The following is a 25,232-nucleotide window of genomic DNA, read 5'->3' as shown; positions in this document are numbered from 1 at the left end:
AGTGCTACTCTATGCACAGGGACACACGCACCCCCTTCCCTGACTTTTCTACTGAATGTATTTGTATCAATTTAGATCAAACTCAATATTTTTTTTAAAATGCACTTTATGTTTTTAAGGTAGCAGGGGGGTGGAGTGCTAGTAACGTGCTGTATCTTGTTTCTGTGCAAGTGAAGGTGGGCCAGAGCCTCTCAGCATCTGCTTTTTCCTTAGTGGGGGTACCAAGATTTCGGCAAATTCTGAAGCATCAGACAGACTCTCAATTCCATGTCCTTGCGGTCCGCGAGCTGTCAGAGGGAAAACTGCTGCAGCGGGGATTCTCTGTACCTAGGTCCAGCTCATAGGCGCCAAATCCGTGGGTGCTCTGGGGCTGAAGCACCCATGGGGAAAATAATAGGGGGCGCTCAGCTCCCGCCAGCTACAGTGGCTCCATGACTCCCTGGCTGGCCGCAGATCAGCTGTTCCGGAACCTGCAGGGCTGGCTGTGGATCCGCAAGCGGCTAGCAGGAGGCGCTCAGGGGAGGAGCAAGTGGCGGGTGGGCAGGAGGGACCTCGGGGGAGGGAAGAGGTGGAGGGAGGGTGAAGCAGGGGTGAAGCCCCCACTGGGAAAAACAAAAGTCAGTGCCTGTGATCCAGCTGCTGGCACCCTGCACTTTAAATCCATCAATGTAACTAAAGAAAAGTTGCTGCTGTTTATCCTTCAGAGGGTACAATCACTATATTTGACCGTGCCACACCTGACCCCCACTATGCTTAGGGCCCTACCAAATTCCCTCTCTGGCCACCTAGCTCTGAAGGCAGCAGCACTGAAGTAAGGGTGGCAATACCTCAACCCCCCTAAAATAACCTTGCAACCCCCCTACAAACCCTTTTGGGTCAGGACCCCCAATTTGAGAAGCAGTTGTCTCTCCTGTGAAATCTGTATAATGCAGAATAAAAGCACACAAAAGACCAGCTTTTACAGAGGGAAAACAGATTTCACAGCCCGTGATGCATTTTTCATGACCGTGAATTTGGTAGGGCCCTACCTATGGTGGGCGCTGTCCTTGGCCTGAGGAACTTACAGCCCAAGCCGATGAGACGGGGTAGAGCTGAGATACAAAGTGAGCGTGATGATGGGTAGGCACAGGTCATAAGTTCCGGTTAAACCAGTGGGTGTGAATCCAAAGTCCATCTGCAAGGTTCTTTGAAATAGGCTTTTATTTCTGTATAATTTTGATGCATATTTTTTTTCACTTACAAAAAAATGTTGACAGGTTTCAGAGTGGCAGCTGTGTTAGTCTGCATCAGCAGAAACAACCAGGAGTCCTTGTGGCACCTTAGAGACTAACACGTTTCTTTGGGTATAAGCTTTCGTGGGCTGGAACCCACTTCATCTGATGCATTTTAAAAAAAAAATCATTTTAAAAAAAAATTTTGTGTTCTCATCTGTTTGGTTTTTGTCTGATTTTCTTTCTCCTCTAGTTCGGGGGAGAAAGAAAATGTTTTTTCTCCTTGCATTCTTTCCTCTACCACAGTCTGTTTTCCTTGGTTCTCTGCCAGCTGCACATGCTGTACAGGATTACGTGCTACTGATCTGCTTCCTTTGCAAACCTTCCTCCTCCGCTATAAGGCCATTACATGGAAAGTGAGAGTCTGGATCTTCCCCCCTGGCCAAATAAAGAATCATGTGGCCTTATTCTCCTCTGCTTTGGGAAGATGGGACTCTCACAGTCCAGGGCAACTGCAACTATATTCCTCCTCTGTGGTCCCTCGAGGACACGCGTTCTAGGCTCCTGGCTCCTCAGCCATCACCTCTCTTGGGCAGAGCCCCACATCTCTCTCCCTCCCAACCAGGGTTTTTCCAAGCTCCACAGTTCCCTGCCTTACAGTATGACATTCCCCCAGCAAGCCAGACGACCTAAACAGGCTAGTGGCTGCACCTCGGTGTCTCTCCAAAGGCTCGGAACAGCTGTAATTGCCAGCAGTTATAAGTTACCCCACAGCCCTTTATAAGCAAGCATTTATTCTTATAGCGAGACACTATGAAGAAAAAAGAGGCGGAGTGAAGGTAGGGCACTGGGGGCTGGGATGGGAAGAGGTGGAGCGAGGTGGAGCTTTGGGGTGGAGATGGAGCACCCCCCCCCCCCCCCCGAAAGTAAAATCACTTCTTTACAAAATCCTTGCATAGATTTTTAGATGTGCAATCTGAGTATTCATCTTTCTCCTTAAATGCTTGGATTTTCAGCCATATCGTTTTTTAAATACATCCTTCAAAAGACTCCCCTTATCTAAACCACACGTGAACGTGGGGTATAGGGGCCCCATAAGTCCTGTGGATGGCCCTGAAAAGGAGAGTAAATCAGGCCAACAATGAAATCTGAATTCAGCTGCAAATTGACCTTCAAGTGATTGCTGTAGCTCCATAATGGGTCAGCCTCACACGCAGGCCTGGCTCTGGGTCTTTGCCATTCCAGATCCTCTTGTAGTCTCCCTTCACTGGACGCGTCTCCTGATCCCTCTGGGTTTCCATTGCCTCTCAGAGGCTGCTCCAACAGCTGTTTCTCCCCTATCTTTCTGTGAGGCCCTGGGGAGTGAGTCCTGGGCTCCTCTGTGGCAGAGTCAGCACAGTTGGTTGTAATCAGCTGCAGAGACTCGGACCCCGAATTTCTCCCCTTTCACAGCTTCTTCCACACCTGGAATTTCAGATAGAGCAGTCTGGGGTTAGTGTGCTAAGCCTGGGGATTCCTCTTTTTATTCACAGCTCCCCTTACCAATGCACACATCCAGACTGGCTATCAGTAAATTCATGGTCTTCCATTTAATTAGCTCCCTTACTCTCCCTAAAGATCCCTAAGCACCTTAGAAACAAACTAAAGACCCAGCTCACTGAGTTGTGCAGAGATGTGGTCACACTGCGTTGAAGTGGATTCAGAGTAGCAGTCCTGTTAGTCTGTATCTGTGAAGTGGAGTGGAACGTAGCAGCAGCTGCCAGCAACATGAGTCAGCAATTTTGGAAAAGCCGGAAAGGAGACACCTGTGTCTGGCAGATACGTTCACTGGACGTTGAATGAGTGAGACCAGATGTTGGGTTGGGGAGGGTTTGGTCAGGAGAACAAGGGTAACACTGAGCATTGGGCGGCTAAACCCAGGGTTGTAAGTTCAATCCTTGAGGGGCCACTAGGGATCTGGGGCAAAAATCAGTACTTGGTACTACTAGTGAAGACAGGGGGCTGGACTCAATGACCCTTCAGGGTCCCTTCCAGTTCCGTGAGATAGGTATATCTCCATATATATTATCTCCTGTAAATGTAAACATTCCTACTCCTGGGAAAACGCTGTTTATATATGTGTGAGTGGATGTGTCTAGATACTGACCACAGACACGGTATCAAGCCATTAGTACAACAGCCCCCAGATATGCCTCTTATGTTAGCCCACCATACGGCTGTTTTATCATCATATTACTTCAAAAACAATGTGAAGCTACTTAGAATCATAGAAACGTAGGGCTGGAAACAAAAAACTCAGATCAGCCTCAAGGCTGGATCTAGGCTGCAATTTTCCTGGGAAATGTGGAGTGATTTGAACACAGGGTTGCTGATTTACAACCTAAATATACAGGCATTTTTCACAATCTCAAAAGTTTTCCAAGCCGGGCTTTTCAAAGGTCCCGACCCTAAGGGTGTGATCTTGCCCAGATAATTTAATTCCCTTGGGTGCCTCTGCAAAGGGGTCAGGCTCTATCCGAAAGGCAGGAGGACCGTGAGACCTAGGGCTAGATGATGACCTCCTGAGGTCTCATCCAGCCCTAATCGTCCATGATGCTAGGTGGGGTGGCAGTTTGTCACGTCCCACCAGCCACACACTGCTCTGTGGAGTATTGGCATCAACAGGCAGTTAATGAGGCCGCTGGCTTTGCAGTGCAGGCCAGTCTGGGACGCTGGTGACCTGTCTGAAGAGGGGCTCTTGCCCTGAGATCTGTAATTAGCAGTGACTTTCCCTAGGAGCTGGGCCTGGCCAGACGATGATTGGCAGGGGAGGTTCAGGAGCGGGGCAAGGCCCACGTGAGCGCAGCCAGTCCCGCGGGGAGAGGCAGGAGCCCTGCCCCGGCACTGCCGCCTGCGGCCGCTAGGTGTCCCCGCGCTGCAGCGCCGCGGCCCGCGGGCGAGGCCCCTGGTAAACAGCTGAGGCCAGGCTGGAGCCGAGCGGGGTGGAGGGCGCGGGCTGCGGCCGGAGCACGGTAAAGGCGGGTCCTGCGGGGGCCGGGAGCGCAGGAGGGACCGGAAGCGGGGCGGGGCTGGTAGCCCAGCGGCTTCCAGCCCCTTCCAGGGCAGCTCTGGGCTCGCTGCAGCCAGCTGGGTCCGTCCCCCCTTCGGTCAGATCATTGCTGGTATGGTGCGCTGGGGGGAATATCCTGTGTCTGTGCAGGGGTCGGGGGGAGTGTGTGATCGGTGTCTGTGCAGGGTGTGTATGGCTGCTCTGTCTGTGGGGGGGATCGGTGTCTGTGCAGGGTGTGTATGGCTGCTCTGTCTGTGGGGGCGATCGGTGTCTGTGCAGGGTGTGTATGGCTGCTCTGTCTGGGGGGGCGATCGGTGTCTGTGCAGGGTGTGCATGGCTGCTCTCTGTGCAGAGCTCGGTGGGGGGTCTGTGTCTGTGTATGGTGGGGGGTTGGGTGCTTTCTGTGCAGGGCTCTGTGGGGGAAAGGGGGGATCTGTGTCTGTGCAGGGGTGTGTGGGGTTGGGTGCTTTCTGTGCAGGGCTCTGGGGGAAAAGGGGGATCTGTGTCTGTGCAGGGGTGTGTGTGGTGAGGGGTTGGGTGTTCTCTATGAGGGTCCAGGGTGGATTTGATTTATATCAAATTGATTTAAATCATGATTTTAATTCATGGTTTAAATCAAGTCTTCCTGACTAGTGATTTAAATAATAGATTTCAACATAAAAGTGCATTCTTATTGGTTGTTGTAACCTTAATACATATTCTTCACAACTGGGAGGTAGATGTAGGTTTCATTTTTAGAAGGTACACACTATACATTTTTAAACAGTGTTTTATTTTGAAAACTTTTCAGATTAGTTTTACAGCTATATCAGAAAATGTTTGTTTTGGTTAGTTCGTTTACCAAAGGTAATTGAAGCAGATATTTATGAAGTCATTGGGAGGTGAACTATCTCCAATTCAACAGGTTAATCATTAAGATTTGGAGGATTTTCTTGTCATGCTGTATTAGGAGGAGAACATCACCAGACAAACATGTAATTGTTTTATTTAACTAAAATAACAATGTTCTGTATTCTGGATTTTTCTCTTCAACAGCAAACATATAATATTTGAACAAAACAAGCCTATGAATTTTTAAATTTAAACATTCAAGTTTTTAAAAATTGTTTTCCACTAAAATTAGTTAAATGAAATTTAAAAAAAATTAAATTGACTGTCTACCAGGTCAACATGAGAAACTTAAAATATTGGCTTCTGCAGATAACTCAGTCATCTTAACCTTCATTTTTCCTGGTTGTTCATATTCTGGAAAAGAAAAATAAGCTTTCCTGCTTTGTCAGGTTCCAAACAATTTCTCAATTTGGAATGAATTAGTTCAAATGAAGAAAACAGTCTTTCTACACTGACAGAAGACGAAGCTACTGCTGTTAAAAGTGAGATTATTACTTCAGCAATCTCCAGATCCAAGTACTTAAGTGACTTCCACTGGTTCACTGGTGTGACTTTCTTGAAAACATCAGCAAACATGTATTTCTTGAATGGCTTACCCTTAGCTCTGAAGTTTATTCTAGTTGGCATTATGGAGGGATGATCGCTGCATGTCCATGTCATAGCCAACTCCTCTTCTTCAGCAGTTAAGCTTTGACCCTGGTACCAAGTATTGAGAATATTTGCAAGAAAATGAGCTGGAAATGGTGCCTGTCCCATATGTTTTTTTTAATGCTTGTAATTTAACTCTGTCATTGCATATTTCTCTTTTTAAGGTCGCACTCAGTTCCTTCCAAACCTTGGCTGTGACGGTGCCATCTGTTTTTTCATGATTTTCTTCACAAACTGTCATCCGATTAGGCCAGTTCTTGATATAGTGCTCAAAACAGTCCACTCCTGAGTTCCATCGCACGTCTTGTGGGAGAGTTAGCTCGGTTCCTCCCACTTTTTTCAGAGCAGCTGCTGCAAAGTGGTTGTTATGGAAGTATTTTGCAATTTCGACATTAGCCTTTATTTCTGGAGCAATGAAGTGTTTGGCTAAGGAAGTGCATCAAATGAGCACTGCAACCGTATGTTATTAACTTCGGACTCTCTTCTAAATAACTTCTTCTCATCTTGGCTATATTAGCAGCATTGTCTGTGACCAAACTGCTTCTAGACACTTGAAATTTTTTTTACAGTTTGCTATAGCTTTTACTGCTACTTCTTGTATGTATTCTGCTGTGTGTGCATTTCCTGATGTATCAATTGTTTCTGTAAGGAAGACATTCCCTTCTTCTGTCGTCACACAAGCTCATACAACAGGATCATTGTGGACATTGCTCCACGCATCAAGACTCAGGTTAACAATTTCACCTCCTAGACCTTTTGCACACTACTCAATTTCTCTTTCATACATTTTATCGAGCAATTTGCCTGCGACATCTGCTCTGTTTGGTGGACTGTATCCTGGTCTTAATGACTGAGCCATGTTAATGAAGTGTGGGTTCTCAATCATACAGAAAGGAGAGTCTGTTGCATAAATAAGCCTGGCAATTTTTTCATCAATTACCTCTTCTTGTAATCTGCTGCTTCTTATCACAAACTTATCTATGATTGTTTCTGGGTGATGGAGATTTTTTTTTCTTTTTGCTACAGGTGATCTACTGTGGCTATGTGACATACATGATGTGACTGAAACACTGTCATTGGCAGATAACTCTGAAACTATAGAAAATGATGGTGATCTTGAAGGTGGATAGTCTTCAAAATCCTGTATGTTGAGGATGGATTCTCCTAAATGAAATAAGGTAATGCAGTTATTTAATTATTACCGTACTGCTCATTTTGTATTACTCGTTGCATTCACTGGCACTCTATACTACTTTAAAGGTGAAATTGTAAAAGGAAGATTTGCCTATTTCAGCTATTTATTTTTTTATCACAACTGCATCTAAAAGGATAGTACCGTAGGGTAACAACTATATTTTTTGCTCAAACATGAGAATTCAGGAATAGTCCAGAAGGAAGACAGGCAGCCCTTAAGAAAGAAGTATGAAATAAAAATTTTACCAACCTCAAGATCCTGCATGTTCAGACATGTTGCTTTCATCATCTTCAAGGCAGCTTCCTCCTGAGAAGGAACGCTTCTCATGATGTTTCATTCGGTCAATGAGGCCTTGCATTTCTTTGTTGCACTGTTTGCATTTTGCACCCATGTCTGTCCTACCCACAGGTAGCGGAACTTCATTAAAATATTCCCAAACTGGATCTCTTTTATGGCCTGCTGCCGTTATAGATTTTCCCCTCTAGTGAGAGAATGGTATGGTAGATCTCAAAGCAATGAAGACTACATTTAGAAAGACCTCAAGGCTTCTGGAACATGCTGCTCAAACAGTTTCACTTTTCTTTCTACTACCTGTTCCTCCGTTCTCACATTTATCTCCAGACAACTTCTCCTTGTGCAGATCTATTCAAGCCTGTTATCTCTGGAGACACAAATCCAAATTTGGAGAACTGCAAAGCTAAGCATCTCTGATGGTATCTTCTAGACTGAGCACTGAGTCCCATTGGGTAGATAGCAAGATTAACCTAAATAATCTATACAGAAGCCCCTGGAACCCCATAAGATTGTGTCCTTAATCAGTGAACTATTGGAACTCATTTACAAAACTTTTCTTAAACATGACATGAATATATTGTCTCATACTATAGGATTAGAATTTATAATCCCTATTCCATGATGAGAGATCTTTGAGCTATAATGTATCTTAATTAAAACTATCATTAGACAGGATTTTTTCTCAAAAAAGCATTTTATCAAAAAAATCTGATTTTTTTTTTTAATAATAGATTTTTATCCATTCTGAGCTACCATAAGGTGGATGCAGAACTGGTTGAAAAATCATTCTCAGAGAGTAGTTATCAGTGGTTCACAGTCTTGCTGGAAGGCTATAACGAGTGAGGGTCCCAAAGGGATCAGTTCTGGGTTAGGGTTCTGTCCGGTTCTGTTCAATATCTTCAATGATTCAGATAATGGCGTAGAGAGCACACTTATAAAGGTTGTAGACGATACCAAACTGGGAGGGGTTGCAAGTCCTGTGGAGGATAGGATTAAAATTCAGAATGGTCTGGACAAACTGGAAAAATGGTCTGAAGTAAACAGGATGAAATTCAATACGGACAAATGCAAAGTACTCCACATAGGAAGGAACAATCAGTTGCACACGTACAAACTGGGAAATGACTACCTAGAAAGGAGAACTGCGGAAAGGGGTCTGACAGTCAGAGTGGATCACCAGCTAAATATGAGTCAACAGGGTAACACTGTTGCCAAAAAAAGCAAACATTATTCCCGGATGTATTAGCAGGAGCGTTGTAAGCAAGACACAAGAAGCAATTCTGCTGCTTTACTCCACATTGATAGGCCCTCAGCTGGATACTGTGTTCAGCTCTGGGCACCACATTTCAGGAAAGATGTGGGCAAATTGGAGAAAATCCAGAGAAGAGCAACAAAAATGATTAAAGGTCTAAAAAACATGACTTATGAGGGAAGAGTGAAAAAACTGGGTTTGTTTAGTCTGGAGAAGAAAAGACAGAGAGGGGACATGCTGACAGTACATGAAAAGGTTGTTACTCTGACGAGGGAGGTAAATTGTTCTCCTTAATCTCTGAGGATAAAGAAGCAATGGGCTTAATTTGCAGCAAGGGCAGTTTAGGTTGGACATTGGGAAAAACTTCCTGTCAGGGTGGTTAAGCACTGGAATAAATTGCCTAGGGAGGCTGTGGAATCTCCATCATTGGTAATTTCTAGGAGCAGGTTAGAGAAACACCTGTCAGGGATAATGCCAAGTCCTGCTACGAGTGCAGGGGACTGGACTCGATGACCTCTCGAGGTCCCTTCCAAGCCTATGATGAGGAGGAGTCAGGCGAGGTGCTGCTTTGCGATGGCAGCACCAGCTGGTGATTGCTCTTTGGCCGGCAGTAGAGCCGTTTGGAGATCAGGCCTTACGGCGCCGGGCCCTGCACGAGCACAGAACGAAGGCGCTCCTTGTGCCAAGGAGTTGAGGTGCCACCCCAGCGGCGGGGGTGGCAGAGCAGGGTCCCTGGGCGTGCTGTGAAGTGAGGGGGTTTTCCTCATTAGTGTCAGGCGCTAGATTGAATCCAGTGGGGTGATGCTGTCACGTTTCCAACAGGAGCACACTCAGGGCCCTGCGGCTCAGAAGACCACAGAGCCGTTCCCTGTAGAGCTCTGGTTGGCCAGGTCTTGTGCTCTGGGGCTGGTTGAGGGCTCTTTCGGGAAGGCCCTGCAGAGCCTGAATACACAGTCTGCTCTGGAAAGTGCAGGCGTCTCTGCCTCCCCCTTGTGACCACGGGGATCGCTGGCTCTGCCCCATGCAGTGGGGTCCCCGGTGGGGCCGTTGGCTCACGAGATGTGGGCTGAGGTACTGGCATTCCCCTGGCTTGCTCTTTTGCACGGAGTTGGTGTTCACCACACAGGGTGGCCGTAGCCAGGCCAGCTGTTTCCCACCCCTCCCGTTCAGAGGTTCAGTCCTGGCGCTGCCTGGAGCCAGTTTGATTCAAGGGGCTTTTCTACCCCTGTGTTAGCGAACGGCTGTGGGCCACGCTGGCACTATGGCTCAGGGAGCCCTGGGATCGTCTCCCCTCCACTCTGATTGTTTGTGTCTGAATTGACTCTCCTGTGTTTCCACGGGTGTTTCCTGGCTGTCCCGTCCGTGCCAGCCCCAAGTGGCAGATGAACGCCGAGCCGGGTGGGTATTTACCTGGATCCCACCTGCTCTGATCTCTCCCAGCAAGGCCTCGATCCTGATAGTGGATGGAGCGAGGGGAAGAGCTGCAGGTCCCAGATCTCAGCAAAGGCGAGGATGACAAGAGCTGTCCACGCCCCCAAATAGGTGAGGGATAAATAAGCCCAGCTGAGAGGGGTGGGGGCAGCTGGGACCTCCACAGCCACCCCTGCAAGCCCTCCTGGCCCAGCTTCTCTCCGAGGTTGTCACCACCCTCTCCCTGGTCTATGTGCACCTGGCACCCATCCCACCACCTGCGCCAAGGCCCCCAGAGCCATATGATAGCCAGGTCTTGGCTCTCACTGAAAAAGCCAATAATATTTCCAGCCCGCACAGAGGCGAAGAAAGGCCTGTGAACGTGAGCTGGGTGGTGCCGACGCCTGCCTGAGTCAGCAGCAGCCTGAAAAAACTGCAAGAGGCGTGACCGCCCCCTTCAGTCCCAGCTCGGAAACCCCCTCTGGGGAGGGGTGGGGCCAGGTGGGCGGGGCCTCGGGCTCTGACTGCCGTAGCTGAGGCCCTGGCCTCCCATGGGGACGGCTCAGGCCTGATTGCCCGTTTCTTCCTGCAGGTGAGGGGCTGGCGAGCGTGACCAGGGCAGAGGATGCGGCACTGGGAAGGGGCGGCACCAGCACTGATGTGGAGGGAGCGTGGCACAAAGACCCTGCTGCGGGGGCAGAGGAAGCGGCGCCCGGAGGCGGTGCAAGGGTGGAGGAGGCAGTGCCGGGAGGTAGCGCTGATGCAGAGCTGGCGCGGCACAGAGACCCCACCATCAGGTGCCCCTTTAAATGCGGCGAGTGTGGGAAGAGCTTCCGGCAGAGTGCCATGCTGACCAGGCACCAGCTACGGCATGCGAGCGAGAGGCCGTACGTCTGCACCACCTGCAGCAAAGGCTTTTGCGACGGCGCGGCACTGGCTGCGCACCAACGGGCGCACACGGGCGAGCGTCCCTTCCCCTGTCTGGCGTGCGGCAAGGCCTTTGCCAGCAGCTCGGCGCTGCTGGTGCATCAGCGCGTGCACGCTGGCGAGCGTCCCTATCGCTGCGGGGAGTGCGGGCAGAGTTTCCGGCAGAGTGCCCACCTGACGCAGCACCAGCAGGGCGCCCACGCCGGCCCGCGCCCCCACGCCTGCACTTACTGCGGCAAGAGCTTCGGGCTGCGCTGCACGTTGGCGCGGCACTTGCGGACACACCGTGTCAAACAGCCCCACGCCTGCCCCGACTGCCCCCGCCGCTTCCGCCACTGTGCCCACCTGCTCCGGCACCGGCTGGTACACACGGGCGAGCGCCCCTTCCCCTGCCCAGTCTGCGGCAGGGCCTTTGCCCTGAGCGCCACGTTGCTGCGGCACCAGCTGGTGCACACGAGCGAGCGCCCCCATCGCTGTGAGGAGTGCGGGCGCAGCTACACGCAGAGCTCCTACCTGCGCCAGCACCAGCGCAGTGCCCATGCTGGCCAGCGCCCCCACACCTGCCCTGACTGCGGCCAGGCCTTCGCCGACCGGGCCAACCTCCTGCGGCACCAGCGAGGCCACACGGACGCCCGGCCCCACACCTGTGCTGAGTGCGGGAAGCGCTTTGCCCAGCTGGCCAGCCTGGTGGAGCACCGCCGGCGGCACACGGGCGAGAAACCTCACGAGTGCCCCCGTTGCGGGCGCTGCTTCCGCCACCACTCGGCCCTGCTTCGCCACCAGCGCTCCCATGCCGGGGAGCGCCCCTTCTGCTGTGGGCAGTGCGGGCGTGGCTACACCCGCAGCTCTAACCTCCTGCTGCACCAGCGGGTGCATGCTGCTGAGTGACATCCCCTCCGCCAGGACATCACCGGCAGCCGGTGCCTCCCACACCACTCGTGCTGGGATGGGCCTGGCCTGGCCCTGACCAGAGCGTGCACTCTTGCATGGCCACTCCCCGCCCACTGCCCAGGAATGGGGGTGGCTGGACCCATCCAGGCACTGAGTGTGAGTGAAACTCCTGCCAGCACTCACGGTTTCTCCAGCCCCATGTAGCAACATGGGGACAGAGCTTCCTTCAGGGTGGGGGCTTTGGGGATGGAGGCTGTGCCCAGGCAGTGCCTGACCCCCTTTTTTTCTCGTCTTCGGCTGGCTGGTGCTGCCCAATCTGCTGCCCCAACTCACTGGGCCCTGCCGTGTGGCCCAGCCAAACCAAAACCCGCCCTGCAGCTGCCCAGCTGTGCCAGGGTGGGGGCACAGAAGCAGAGGGATGCCAGCACTCAATGCAGGCTTGTGGGAAATGGGGGAGGAGCTGGCTGGAGGGATGGAGAGTCTGCGGGTTGGGGGGAGCAGCTTCGAATGAATTTTCTAAAATGTTTTGTTACAAAGTGAAAATAAACCCGTGATGTTCTCAAGGCGCTGTGGGGTGTCTGCAGTGGGCAGGCACCGAGCCCCGTGTCCTGAGGGGAATGCAAGCTCGGCACAGGCACCTGGGGTTGCTATGGCTTCATCCTGACTTCACTTTGGAGAAATGTCTCTTTGGGGGGTTTTGTTGCCGCCACAATGTGTGTGACCGTGGGCAGTGCCACCTCCCTGCTCTGTGCCAGTTGCTCTGAGAGGAGCTAGCTACCTCCCTCCTCTGAGCAGGGACCGATCCTTTGCAAGGCCTGTAACTGTTTCACGGCCAGGGCTGGCTCCAGGCACCAGCTGACCAAGCACGTACTTGGGGCGGCACCTTGCGGTGGGGTGGCGCTCGAGTTTTGGGTTTGGCTTGGCGGGGCAGCGCTGGAGGGGGTTTTTTGTTTGTTTGTTGTTTCAGCCGGGGGGCGTGTTTCAGCGGCGTGGCGCTCAGGGGGGCAGGGGCTGCTGCGGCGCTCGGGGCTTTTGGTGGCGCTGCGTTCGGGGGGGTGGGCGTTCCACGGCCTGGCGCTTGGGGGGGGGTGTTACGTCGGGGTGGTGCTCTTTTTTTGCTTGGGGCAGCAAAAAAATTAGAGTTGGCTCAGACCATGGGGTGGCAGCCCCAGCCCTGGGGGAGAATGGGGCCCAGCCAGCGACCAAGGTGTGGGAGGGGGCTGCAGTGCTGCTGCTATGCTGGGTCCTTGCTCCTAGGCTAGAGAGCTCAGGGCCAAGAAGGACCAGCAGGACCCAGGCTATGTGAACTCAGACTAGAGTCTAGTCTGTGGCTGAGCAGAGACCATACACCCCGTCCCTCCATCCAGTCCAGAGTGAGACCCCCGCGCCCAGGAGAGTTGCCCCCAGGCCTGTTTAGTGAGAGCTGGATAAGGACAAGCCACATGAGCAGGAGCCCCCCTACCTCCCGAGCACACCAGGGTCACCTAGGGCAAGGTCTGGGTCCAGCCAAGCCCCATATTGTGGTGGGTGGGGCTGGTCCTGTACCCAAGAGGGAAAGTTCCATTTCCCCCCCCCCCCCCCACACACACACACGTGTGACTCATAGCCTCACCCCCTCATCTTTCGGGTGGAACAGCCACCCAGAAGAATGAAAGCCAGCCCCTGTGATATTAAAAACAATAAAAGAACCAACACACATACGAATACACCTAGCAGAGATCACCCCCATTGCAACGACCACCCGGGCCTCTGCTAGGGGTAAGTCCCTGACACCCCACACAGGGGTTTTCTGTGGTTACAAGTTTGTAACAGCCTTAGCTCAGACCAAGCAACCCGTGAAGAGATCAGTTTGTCCTTTATCCGGCTTGAGCCTCTGTTGCTCAGATTCCCGGTCCAGGTGAGCAGCAGAAAATGCCCCTCTCCGTGGTGGGGCGTAGCTTCCAAAACCTGGGCTTTGCATATGTGGAACTGGGAAATTTGCATTCTCCTCCCCCTAGAGGTTCCCACAGGCAACCCCCTTGACCTGGTTTGTCCCAAACTCAGTTCTTGTCCGGCACGTGGTTCGCTACAGTCCTTTGAAGTTCATAACACATCCCAGTGTTCACATCACATCTTCCCTGCAGAGAGAGATCACACACAACCCTGGCCCGCAATAATACATAAACCATTCACTTAATATAACAGGGAGTCCAGTGGGACCTTAAAGACTAATGGATTTATTTGGGCATAATCTTTCATGAGTAAAAAAAAAAAACCCTCTTCTTCAGATGCGTGGAGTGAAAATTACAGGTAGAGGCATAAATATATATTGGCACCTGAAGAGAAGGGAGTTACCTTACAAGAGGAGAACCAGTTCGATCAGGGTGGATGTGGTCCACTCCCACTAATTGATGAGGAGGTGTCAGTACGAAGAGAGGGGGAAATTGCTTTTTAATTTGCAAACTTAACGCCATTAATTTGGGCTTGAATGGGAACTGGGAGTGGCTGGCTCACTACAAAAGCAATTTTCCCTCTCTTGGCCCCAGCCCTGAGCTGCCCCCAAACCCAGAGCCCTTTCCTGTACTCCAAACACCTCATCCCCAGCTGTACCCCAGAGCCTACACCCCAAGCCCAGAGTCCTGACCACCTCCTGCATCCCAACCCAGCTCCCCCTTCTGCTCCCCAAACCTGTCATCCCCAGCCCTACCCCATAGCCCTGACCCCCCTAGACCCCAACCTTCTGCCCCAGCCCTGAGCCCTTCTGCACCCCAAAGCCCTCATCCCAAGCCCCACCCACAGCCTGCACCCAGAGCCTTGACTCCCTCCTGCAGCCCAACCTCCCTGCCCCAGCCCAGAGCCCCCTCCCACACCCTGAACCCCTCATTGCCAGCTCCACCCTTTGGCCCTCACCCCCACACCCCAACCCTCTGCCCTAGCCCTGAGCCCCTCCCACAGCCCTGAGCCCCTCCCGCTGGGTCACAGGCATCAACAATTTTCTTCAATGAAACAAGCCTGTTACCCCATTGTTCTGTCTCTGAGGCTGATTGGTTCCTACGCCTTGCACAACTGATGCAAGCCAGGGGGACTCCACCCAGAGTTCCCAGCACTGCTGGACAGAGACCCCCTTATTCCTGCTCTCCCCACTGCCCAGGGTGACCAGACAGCAAGTGTGAAAAATCAGGACGGGGTGGGGGTAATAGGAGCCTGTATAAGAAAAAGCCCCAAATATCGGGACTGTCCTTATAAAATCGGGACATCTGGTCACCCTACCAGTGGGCCCCCACCCCACGAGATTGCTACCACATGCCCTGCAGTGACTGAAGCCGTGACTTTTCCTCTGGGGCATCCGTTCTTTTTCTTTCTGGAAGTCTGAGATTCCCTCCTCCCTCGGGCGGGGAAGGAGCAAGGGGACCTGCTCTGAAGAGTGCCTATAAGGAGCTGGGATTGTGCAATGCCGGCGGGGGCACGTACTGTACCAGCCCACGTGCACCATCACCCCACTCTCATCTCATCCTGTCGATTGGGTGTCAAGCGGCTGCCTGGGCTGGGCTTTATCAGACTCAGCTTCCCATGGTCCCCACATCCTCCCCCCCCACCCATGGGCGGCAAGTTATAGATTCACATGGTGCCCGCGGGCCCAGCTCCACCAATGTTTGGGGCTGGATCTCCCCCCAGCCCCACCTGCTCTCACCCCACGCCTCCCTGGAGTGTCCCCCAGCCCTCTCCCCTTTGCTGGCCGTTGCTGGCCCCAGAAGGAGCAGAGCATGCCAGCCTCTTCTGTGCAGCTCCATGCTGCCTCCCTGCAGCAACCGCTGCCGTAGGGTCCTAGTGCCCCCCTTCTCCACTGCCAGGGCAGACTGACTCTGAGCCTGCCCTTCCACCTCAGACCCTTCCCTTTTCCAGTGGGACCCTCCAACAGCACAGCCCCCGCCCCCGCAGTCACCGCTCCTGCCCCATGCTGGGCAAGGAGGTAGCCCCATCCCCCACCCCTAGTGAGGCTGCAGTCAGGGGCAACAGCAGGGAAGGCACCCACCGCGGGGGAGGCGAGGGAGATTCCTGGACCTGGGAGAGGCCCTAGGAGCACCTGCAATGACAGTGGTGGGGGTGAGTGTGCTGCTGGGGAGGGGAGCGGGAAAGGGGTGACCAGGTGTCCCGATTTTATAGCGACAGTCTCGCTATTTGGGGCTTTTTCTTATATAGGTGCTAATTACCCACCACCCCTGTCCCGATTTTTCACACTTACTACCTGGTCGCCCTACCCAGAGCTCGCTGCTGCTGGTAGGGAAGGGGCTGGGGGGAGTCCTCCTCTCCGGCCCCTGTCCCGGAGCAGCCTCCCTGCACCCCAAACTCATCCCCAGCTCTGCCCCACCCCAGAGCTTTCATCCCCCCACCGCACCCTCTACCCTAGCCCTGAGCCCCTCCAACACCCCAAATGCCTTATCCCCAGCCCCAGCCAGAGCCCTCACCCCCACACCCCAACCCTCTGCCCCATCCTTGAGTTCCCTCTGTCACGGAGTCACCGGGCGATGCTCTGGAACAGCTCCCCACAAAGCCAGTCAGGACTTTGGGGAGCCTCCTCTCCCTTGGAGCAGACTTGTTCAGGGCAAGAAGCTCACACAGCTTCACCTCCTGGGTCTCTCCTTGGAGCATTCAGCATCCTCTGCCCCTCCGTGCGCTTCCCACAGCGAGTCCACCCCAGCGGGGTCCTGGGGAAGCCACGGGTCCTGTACCCCCACTTTGCAGTCAGACGTGACTCTCAGCCAGCCAGTAAAACAGAGGTTTATTCGATGACAGGAACAGGGTCTAAAACAGAGCTTGTAGATACAGCGTACCGGACCCCTCGGCCGGGTCCATTCTGGGGGGCAGTGAGCCAGACCCCCAGGTCTGCCCTCCACCCTTGACCCCAGCCAGCTCCAGACTAACAACCCCTCCCAGCCCCTTTCCCGGGCCAGGAGGTCACCTGATCCCTTTGTCTCCAACACCTTCAGCTGGCACCTTTGCAGAGGAGGGGCCCAGGCCATCAGTTGCTAGGAGACAGAGTGTCAGGCATTTAGGTGCACTGGCCCTTTGCTCTGCCAGATACTTAAGAACTGCCATGGGGACACTGAGGCACCAACACAGTATTCAGAGAAAACATTAAGAACTTGCCCAGTTTGTCACACCCTCTGACACCACAAAACCCCTCATCTCCAGCCCCAGACAGAGCCCTCACACTCCCCTGCACCCCAACCCTCTGCCCTAGTCCTGAGCCTCTCCCACACCCCAAACCCCTCATCTCCAGCCCCAGACAAAGCCCTCACACTGCCCTGCACCCCAACCCTCTGCCCTAGTCCTGAGCCTCTCCCACACCCCAAACCACTCAGCCTCAGCCCCAGACAGAACCCTCATCCCCCTGCACCCTATCTGCCCCAACCCTGAGCGCTGAGCCCCCTCCTGTATCCCAGCCTCACCCCACAGCCCACACCCCAACCCTCTGCCATAGCCCTGAGCCCCCTCCTACACTCCAAACCTCTCATCCCCAGCCCCACCCCAACCCCAGCCCCACCCCTGCACCCCGTCCCTCCCCCAAACTCCCTCCCAGTGCCTGCACCCCCTCCCTCCACATCCCCTCCCATCCCCAAACTCCTTCCCAGCGCCTGCACCTCTCCTGCACCCCAGACCTCCTACCCCACCCAAACTCCCTCCCAAAGCCTTGGGCAGGTGGGGGCGGAGTTTGGGCACTACCAAAATTTCTACAAACCTGCCGCCCATGCGAGCGGTCAACTAGCTAGTTACATGCAGTGCTGCCAATTCAATAATTTTCCAGCCTGCCCTGTAAAGCTGAACACCCTCTCTGATTGCAGTTCCTGGGGAAAACACCATCAGGGCCAAGCTGCAGAGCCAGAATGAGACAGATTGCTAGTGCCCCCGCCCCAGGTAGGAATTGGGAAAGAGGCCAGGAGGGGGCTCCCTCTCTGGGGTGGAAACTTCACTTCTTTGAGGGGTGGGGAGAGGAACCACCAGCTCTCAGTTTCTGCAGAGTCTGGGGCAAGGGGACGCCTGCACTGGGATTCCCCAGGGACAGGGTGCTGGAGGGAGCTCTGCTGAAGGAAAAGGGGGGCAACTGGAGCACAGATTCATGGGGATCCCTGTTGGGTGGTGTTTTCAGGAGCAATGGGGTGGTGAGGTTTGGGGGGGAAGTGTTTGCTGGAGACATGGGGGACCCTGCCCTCCAGTTTCCCAGAACTGATCAGGGACAGAAGGGGAATTTGGAAAGCACATGCACACACCTCCACCCCTGGAATCCTCTGTCAAGCTCCATTGAGGAAACGAGTTAGCAAACTTCCTTCCTGGTGATGGATGCTGCTGACACGGAAGTAGGTAGATGGGGCCTTTTTCACTGTTCGTAGAAGCCCGTGGCCTCTCCAAAGTTACCTTCTTTAACTGCAGTTAAAAATAGCATCTGGGCTGTGAGTGTGAAGCTATTTTTCAGTTTGGGTTTGCTCCTTGGTTCGTTCTCTCCCTCTCTAACTTCAGCTGGTGTAAAACAAACTAAAATATTGGTAGGAGATCAGCCTGTCTGGGCAAATTCCTTTTTTAAACCAACTAAAAGCTTCACTAAAAGATTGGTTTGTGCCTGACCTCGGAATGCACGCACAGCATTAACTGCTTGCCTTTGCATATGCATTTCAACTGTGGGGCCAGACAGTCTGCACTTAAAAGGTTACCCCGCCATCGCTGTAGCCACTTCAGTGTAGACACTGCCTGTCCACCTGCCTGAGAAGCGGCGGCTGTTCACAGGGGAACTTGGGTTGGCTTAGCTACGCTGCCCAGTATGTGCATTTTTCACCCACTAGTGTGACCAGCTAGTGCAATTGACCTAATTTTCTAGCAGAGACCGGGGCTTAATGCCTGGAAAAGAGGAGGGTGGGTCCAGGAAAGGGGCATGATCGATTTTCAAGTCTGTGAAGGGCTGGTATAAAGAGGCCAGTGATCAATTGTTCTCCATGTCCCAGTCCCTGTAGGACAAAAAGGAATCGGCTCAGTTCCACTTGCTCTTCAAGGCACCTCGGTGTAAAGGACGGCACCAGCCGCCAGGCTATGGAGAATCAGGTCTGTTGTTTTTATGTTGGGTGCTGGTGAAGGTGTACAGAATGGAGAGACACTGTCCCTTAGTGGTGGGGCAGATGGTAGAATCTTTATCGGTATGATTACAGCAGTGGTTCTCAACCAGGAATGCGCATCCCCCTGGGGTACGCAGAGCTCTTCCAGGGGGTACATCAACTCATCTAGATATTACAACAAGTGACATAAAAAGCACTAGCGAAGTCAGTACAACTAAAATTTCATACTGACAATGACTTGTTTATACGGCTCTCCATACAACGTACATTGACATGTAAGTGTGGTATTTATATTCCAATTGATTTATTTTATAATTAGATGGTAAATGAGAAAGCCAGCATTTTTTTCAGTAAGAGTGTGGCTGTGACACTCCTGTATTTTTATGTCTGATTTTGTAAGCAAGTTGTTTTTAAGTGAGATTAAACCTGGAGGTATGCAAGACTAATCAGCCTCCTGAAAGAGGTACAGTGGTCTGGAAAGGTTGAAAGAACCACTGGATTACAGCCTGGAAAGACTCTTGTCTCCAGTGCTGATAAGCAGATGAAAAGAATGGGCCATTAATTTGGAACCTACACAAGGAACTACTTTGGGCAACATATACACAACCTGTGGAACTCACTGCTGCAGAAGTCAGATGCTGGTGGATTAGGGTTGCCAACCCTGCAGGATTGTCCTGGAGTTGCCAGGAAATTAAAGAGCAGTCTTTAATTAAAGATTATGTCAGGTGATGAAATCTCCAGGAACGTGTCCAACCAAAACTGGCAACCCTAAGCTGGATCTTTAGCACTGTTGACAATATTTGTGCAGTGGGCAGAGGTAAAGAGTTCTTCTTTCACCAGTAGGTAGAAACTGACCCATATAAGCAGCTGTCGCCTGTAGAGGACTGGAACTGTCAGAAGGGCTCGGCTCCCACCATCGGGGCAAGAGCGTCTAAAGGGCTCAGCGCGTTGGGTGCATGATGGGCACTGAGACCTCTGGAAAATCTTGGCCCACTTACGTAAGTGCCTAATTGGGAACTGAAAACTCCATCCCCAATGGTGAGTGCTGGACCCTTGTAAACCTGGTCCGGAGTTCTTCTGTCAATAATGGGGTGCCCCTCCAGAGCTGGGGTCGTATCTGACCTCGTGGGAAAGAGCTAAAATAATAATAATAATAATTAATTAATAATCTGGTTCTCTTCATCAACACATCTCAAAGCGCTTCACAAAGCAAGTTGGCATCATTGTACCCAATGGGGAAACTGAGGCACTGGGCAGGGACGGGACTTGGCTACGGTCACAGCAAGCTGGTGGCAGAACAGAACCTAGCTCTCCTCAGGGCAGGGCCAGTCTAGTGCTCTAGCCACTAGGCCACATTGCTGCTGAAAGAAAACTCTAACGGGGCCCAGTGGTCGTTCTGCCAGGCTGTGTTAGTGCCATGTGGGTGACCAAACACCATGATCTAGTGCAGTCCTTGCCAAGTACCAGTGCCCAGGGTGTGGCAATGTGGGGGTATTTTGCTTTTTTCAGAAGCATCCAGGGCCGGTGCAACCCATTAGGCGACCTAAGCGGTCGCCTAGGGCACTAGCATTTGAGGTGTGGCATTTCGGGTTCTTCAGTGGTGACCGCGGTGGCCGGATCTTCGGCCGGCCCAGTCGTCATCGGCATTTAGGTGGAGGGAGCTGGGCAGGAGCGTGAGGGGAGGGCCGCCTGCAGCAAGTAAGTGGGGAGTATGGCACGCAGGGGAACCGCTCCCTGCCCCAGCTCCACCTCCTCCCCTGAGCACTCCGCCCCGCTCTGCTTCTCTCCCTCCTAGGCTAGTGGCGCCAAACAGCTGTGAGCAGAGGTGAGCTGAGGCCAGGAGCTGCTGCACGGCTCCCTGGGCCAGGGGAGCTGCCATGGGGCTTGGGGGGCGCTTCAGGGCGGAGGGGGGGAGTTGTTGCGGGGGGGGCGCCTCAAGGCGGGGGAGGTGGGGAGCTGCCATGGACGAGGCACCTTAGGGTGAAGGAGGGGGCAGAGAGCTGCCACAGGACTCGGGGGGCGCGCAAGATGGAAGTTTCGCCTAGGGTGCGAAACATCCTTGCACCCACCCTGGAAGCATCCTGCGTTGGCCATGGGACACAAGACTAGACCGCTGGGGGATTTTCAGTGCTGCAGATCCAGGCATGTGGAGGCTCAGTCCAGAGTTTCCAGCTCCTCTCTTGGCTTTCCTCCAGGTGGTGCAGGGAGCAGCTGGCTGGCTTGTAAACTGCCTGGGAGGGGAGGAGAAGGCGGTTAGGTACATTTGACTCCACCGGGTGTGCTGAACCAGGTGTGCTGGTCCCAGGCCAGTCATGGGGGGAGCTGGGCGAAAAATGCCTCTTATTTGTTATAGGAAATTGTGAAAAAATGTCTGTTTTTTAAAAATTAACACTCTTTCCCCCCCCCCCCCCGTCACAGCCAGGGCAGAGCCCCCGTCCCTCAAATCTAGCTCTCTCTTCCCTCACACATGCACCCTCCTGTCTAATTTCCAAAGTGCATCTCCCCTCAGGCTCTACCAGCAATCACCAAACAGCAGTTATGGAGAAAGCTGTGACCAAGGATGCACTGATCAGGTTGCAGAGTTTGCAGAAATGGTGTTTCACTGACTATTTGCATTCCAGGCCTTGCAAAGCCAGATTTAACCCAACACCAGTTTACTCCACTGGAGGATCTGGTCCACACACCCTAACGGACAATACACAGAGCTGGCATGGCTCAGCTTGAGAGCCAATCCTTTCCCCAGGCCCTCCAGAGGCATCCACAGCAGCAGGGCTCACTCACCTCTCCCACAATCAGCCCCAATACACAGAGAACCAGGATGGCTAAGCCAAGGCGGATGGTGTTGGGCACCAGGCTGAATCTGGCTCTGTTCACTCTTCCCGTGTTTGCTGGTGCAGCTGCTGAGAGAGGCAGAGGGGCATCTGAGAAATCGACTTCTCTGTAGGCCTGATCCAAATCCCACTGACATCTGGCTGTCTCCATCATACTCACATGGTCCCCACTGCTGTAGTATCGGGGCACCTCACAGGCTTTAATGTCAGTGGAAAGACTTTCATTGAGTTTTCGATCAGAGCTTGTATTGTGATAAACCAGCGCTCAAGTGAGAGGGGATGTGGTGGGACAGCAAACGCTCACCCTGCCGCTGCTGCCTTCCTGTGCTCCAGATTCTCCACTTTCTTTCTCATTAAAAAAACAAACAAACTGTGTTTTGGGGAAGTGAAAAATGTCTCCAGCCAGGTCGATGTTTGCAAGAAAAAAATAAACCTAAATAAACTGAAAAAATTATGATTTTTAAAAATGATCAGTTTCAAACACTTCAAAATAAAAACAACTCTGACATTTGGAAATTTGTTGTGGTTTTTATTGTTTGAGCGGCGGTAGTGTTGAGCCAGCTCAACCCAGCTTGGTCTTAGCATGCTAAAACAGCTTATGGCGTGCCCAGAAAATGAAATGATTCAAGGATTAGAAAAGGTCTTGTAGTGAGACACTCAAGGTGCTCAGACTGTCTCCTTTATTGAGGAGAAAGTTAAGGGTGATTTGATTATTGTCTGTGATGAGTAACTACGCTGGGAACTAAAATCTGACAACAGACGGCTCTTCGATCTAGCAGACCTTAAAGGTACAACACGATCCAATGGCTGGAAAGTGAAGCTAGACAAAAGCAGACTAGAAATAAGAACATAAAACTGGCCATACTGGGTCACACCAAAGGTCCAAAGCCCAGTAGCTTATCTTCTGACAGTGGCCAATGCCAGGTGCCCCAAACGGAATGAACAGAACAGGTGATCAAGTGATCCATCCACTGTCGCCCATTCCCAGCTTCTGGCAAACAAGGTGAACATTTTTAATATGGAAGGTAATTAACTATTGGAACAATTGACCAAGGGTCATGGTGGATTATCCATCACTGGACCTTTTTGAATGACGATCGGATGTTTTGCTAAAAGGTCTGTTCTCGCTCCACCACAGCAAGTGGGCTTGAAGCAGTAATTAATTCAGGGACGTTCTCTGGCCTGTGTTATGTGAGAGGTCAGACTGGAGGATCACGATGGTCCCTGCTGGCCGTGGAATCTATGAATCTGACATATTCCCTGCAGTATCTGTAGGCTACAGAGCAAGTGCCTGGAGCTGTGTCTATGATTCTGAACTGGAATCTTTGAAATCCAGGCTCCCCAGCTCCCAACCAACGTTTGCATGTCCTAGGTTCCGTGGAAAGTGCAAAGGACTGGGGTGGACTCTTTGGGTCAGGAGAAGTCCCTGGATCAAACCATTCTACCCTCCTTCAGCTGATCTCTCCCATCTCTGCCTTTCCCTCACCCCAGTCCCACACATCTCCAATCCAGATGTGCTCATATCACATGGAGACTCCTCTCCAGGGGCGACAGGTACCGTAGGCTAGGGGAGGCCCAAGCCGTAACTCTGCCTATGCTCCACCCCTTGCTCCTCTCTCCCCTGAAGCCAGCTGGGGCTCTGCTCCAGCCAGCAGCCTGGAGCCCGGGGCTTGGGCCAGCTGGGGAAGGCTGGCTGGCAGCTCAGGGCAGGAGGGCTGGGGCTCCTCTGGCCGTGGGGGGCAGGACCTGTGGGGGAAGGGACGGGGCTGGGGGCTAGCTTCCACTAAGGGGGGGGGTTCCCCCACTGCCCATTCTCCTCTCTATGTCTGTTACCTCCAGTCACTGTCAGGTTCACCTCTGCCATGACAAACACATCCAGGCCTCGCACTGTTATCTGGTACGTCCCGGCGTCCGCGGGCTGCACACGCTGGATCACCAGGGAACCGCTCTGCAGAGAGACGTTTGCCTGCTGCTGATATTCCTCCGCCACCTTCACGGTGCGCTGGCAGGAGCGCCGCCCCCACTTGGGGGCGCTGCCGCTGCACTTGGTCAGCACGTAGGCTAAGACGGGGCGGTGGCCCGAGAGGAAATCCCATTTGAGGTGGAAGAATTCCCCCAGCGGGGTGGAGAATTGCAGGGAGACGGGCAGGATGGCTGTCTGGTTGGCGATGGCGTGGACTGGATTCTCCAGAATGGCTAGCAAGAGAGTGGAGGAGGCACCTGTAGAACAGAGAAAGACTCGCGAATTCTATAAAGCGGATTTAAAATGCTGGAAAAGGCCCCCGCTCAGCAATCCCTGGACCCCTAAGGAATGTGTTTCTCTCCAGAGTGGGTACAGCCCGGCCTCTGCTCCCTACCAATGGGCGTGAGTCTTCTCCTTGGAAGGGAGAGCAACTGAAATAAAAAAGGTTTTTTCTCTTTGTTTTGATGTCAGTTCCTCTCCGTTCCTTAGCTCTTTGCCATTGGAAAAGAAGGACAACACTGTTTTAAAAAGGCCATATAGTTATATCCACCTCCCACTGCAGACATTAATCTCTCTTTGTTATGAAACTTATCCCACCAGAAAAAAGGAGGGGGAAAACGGGCGGGGGGAACCAAACAACCTCTTACAAAACATGATTTCCTTTTCCAAACACCGAAATGAAGCAACATTTTCTAAACGTTCAAAACGAAACAAGCCAAAAAGATCGGTTTCATTTCCATTTTTTTGGTTGAAGAAATGAAAATTTCTGCAAACAATTTCAAAAGAAGCAAAATTTGTCAAGCGGCATTTATTTCTATTTTCAGACCGGCTCTAATGACAAGTAATCTACCAGTATTTATGGTCACCGATGAAGTTAGACTTGGTCTGCACATAGATTTGGGGCCAATAGAATGACATTGGGGGAGGGCTAGCTCAAATTGGTTTGAGCATTTGCCTGCTAAACCCAGGGTTGTGAGCTCAATCCTTGAGGGGGCCACTTAGGGATCTGGGGCAAAATTGGTCTTGCTAGTGAAGGCAGAGGGCTGGACTCAATGACCTTTCAAGGTCCCTTCCAGTTCTAGGAGATTGGTATATCTCCATTTATTATCTATTATTATGTGCTTTTTATACCAGTACTGCCCCTAATGTGGCTGCAGCTATACCAGTATAAAGGCACCATATATCAATATAGCTCATTTCCCCTTCCCGTATGGGGCAAAACTCTACCAGTATAAACACACTTCTACCGCTATAACTGCATCCGCACCGGAGTGGTTGTACTATTTTAACTAGATCAGCGTTGAATAGTGAGGAGAATTAACTGCTCCTGAGAGATGGACTCCAGCACTCAAAGTCTTTATGTTGAGGCTGGATCCAGGGCCAGTGCAAGGAAGTTTCACGCCCTAGGCAAATTTCCACCTTGTGCCCTCCCCCCCTCCACCCTGAGGCGCCCCCACCCCTGCGACAGCTCCCCCTCTGCCCTGAGGCTCCCCTTCCCGGAGCCGTGCAGCACCTCCCCACCCCAGCTCACCTCTGCTCCGCATCCTCCCCAAGCACGCAGCCCTGCTCTAATTCTCCTCCCAGGCTT

The 25,232-nt window shown here is 52.4% G+C and overlaps 1 protein-coding gene across 1 annotated transcript; it reads left to right on the top strand.

Annotated features, from left to right (window-relative positions):
- Window positions 1–10,003: 10,003 nt before the first annotated feature.
- On the top strand, window positions 10,004–11,765 carry LOC127033108 (zinc finger protein 501-like). Its single transcript, XM_050920913.1, has 2 exons — window positions 10,004–10,082; window positions 10,543–11,765. Exons 1-2 carry the CDS (start codon window positions 10,004–10,006, stop codon window positions 11,763–11,765), a joined length of 1,302 nt encoding a protein of 433 aa, XP_050776870.1.
- Window positions 11,766–25,232: the final 13,467 nt, after the last annotated feature.

The sequence above is a fragment of the Gopherus flavomarginatus genome, chromosome 12, assembly GCF_025201925.1.
Source record: "Gopherus flavomarginatus isolate rGopFla2 chromosome 12, rGopFla2.mat.asm, whole genome shotgun sequence".
NCBI lineage: Eukaryota > Metazoa > Chordata > Testudines > Testudinidae > Gopherus > Gopherus flavomarginatus.
The sequence above is the reverse complement of the archived record's forward strand: the minus strand, read 5'-3'. Positions and strand labels throughout refer to the sequence as shown.

What these genes read in the sequence shown, in the direction of transcription:
- LOC127033108 (XM_050920913.1), top strand. Translation starts at nt 10,004, where the DNA reads ATGGAGCGAGGGGAAGAGCTGCAGGTCCCAGATCTCAGCAAAGGCGAG. An exon ending in CTGTCCACGCCCCCAAATAG is followed by an intron (nt 10,083 to 10,542) that starts GTGAGGGATAAA and finishes TTCTTCCTGCAG; the next exon opens with GTGAGGGGCTGGCGAGCGTG.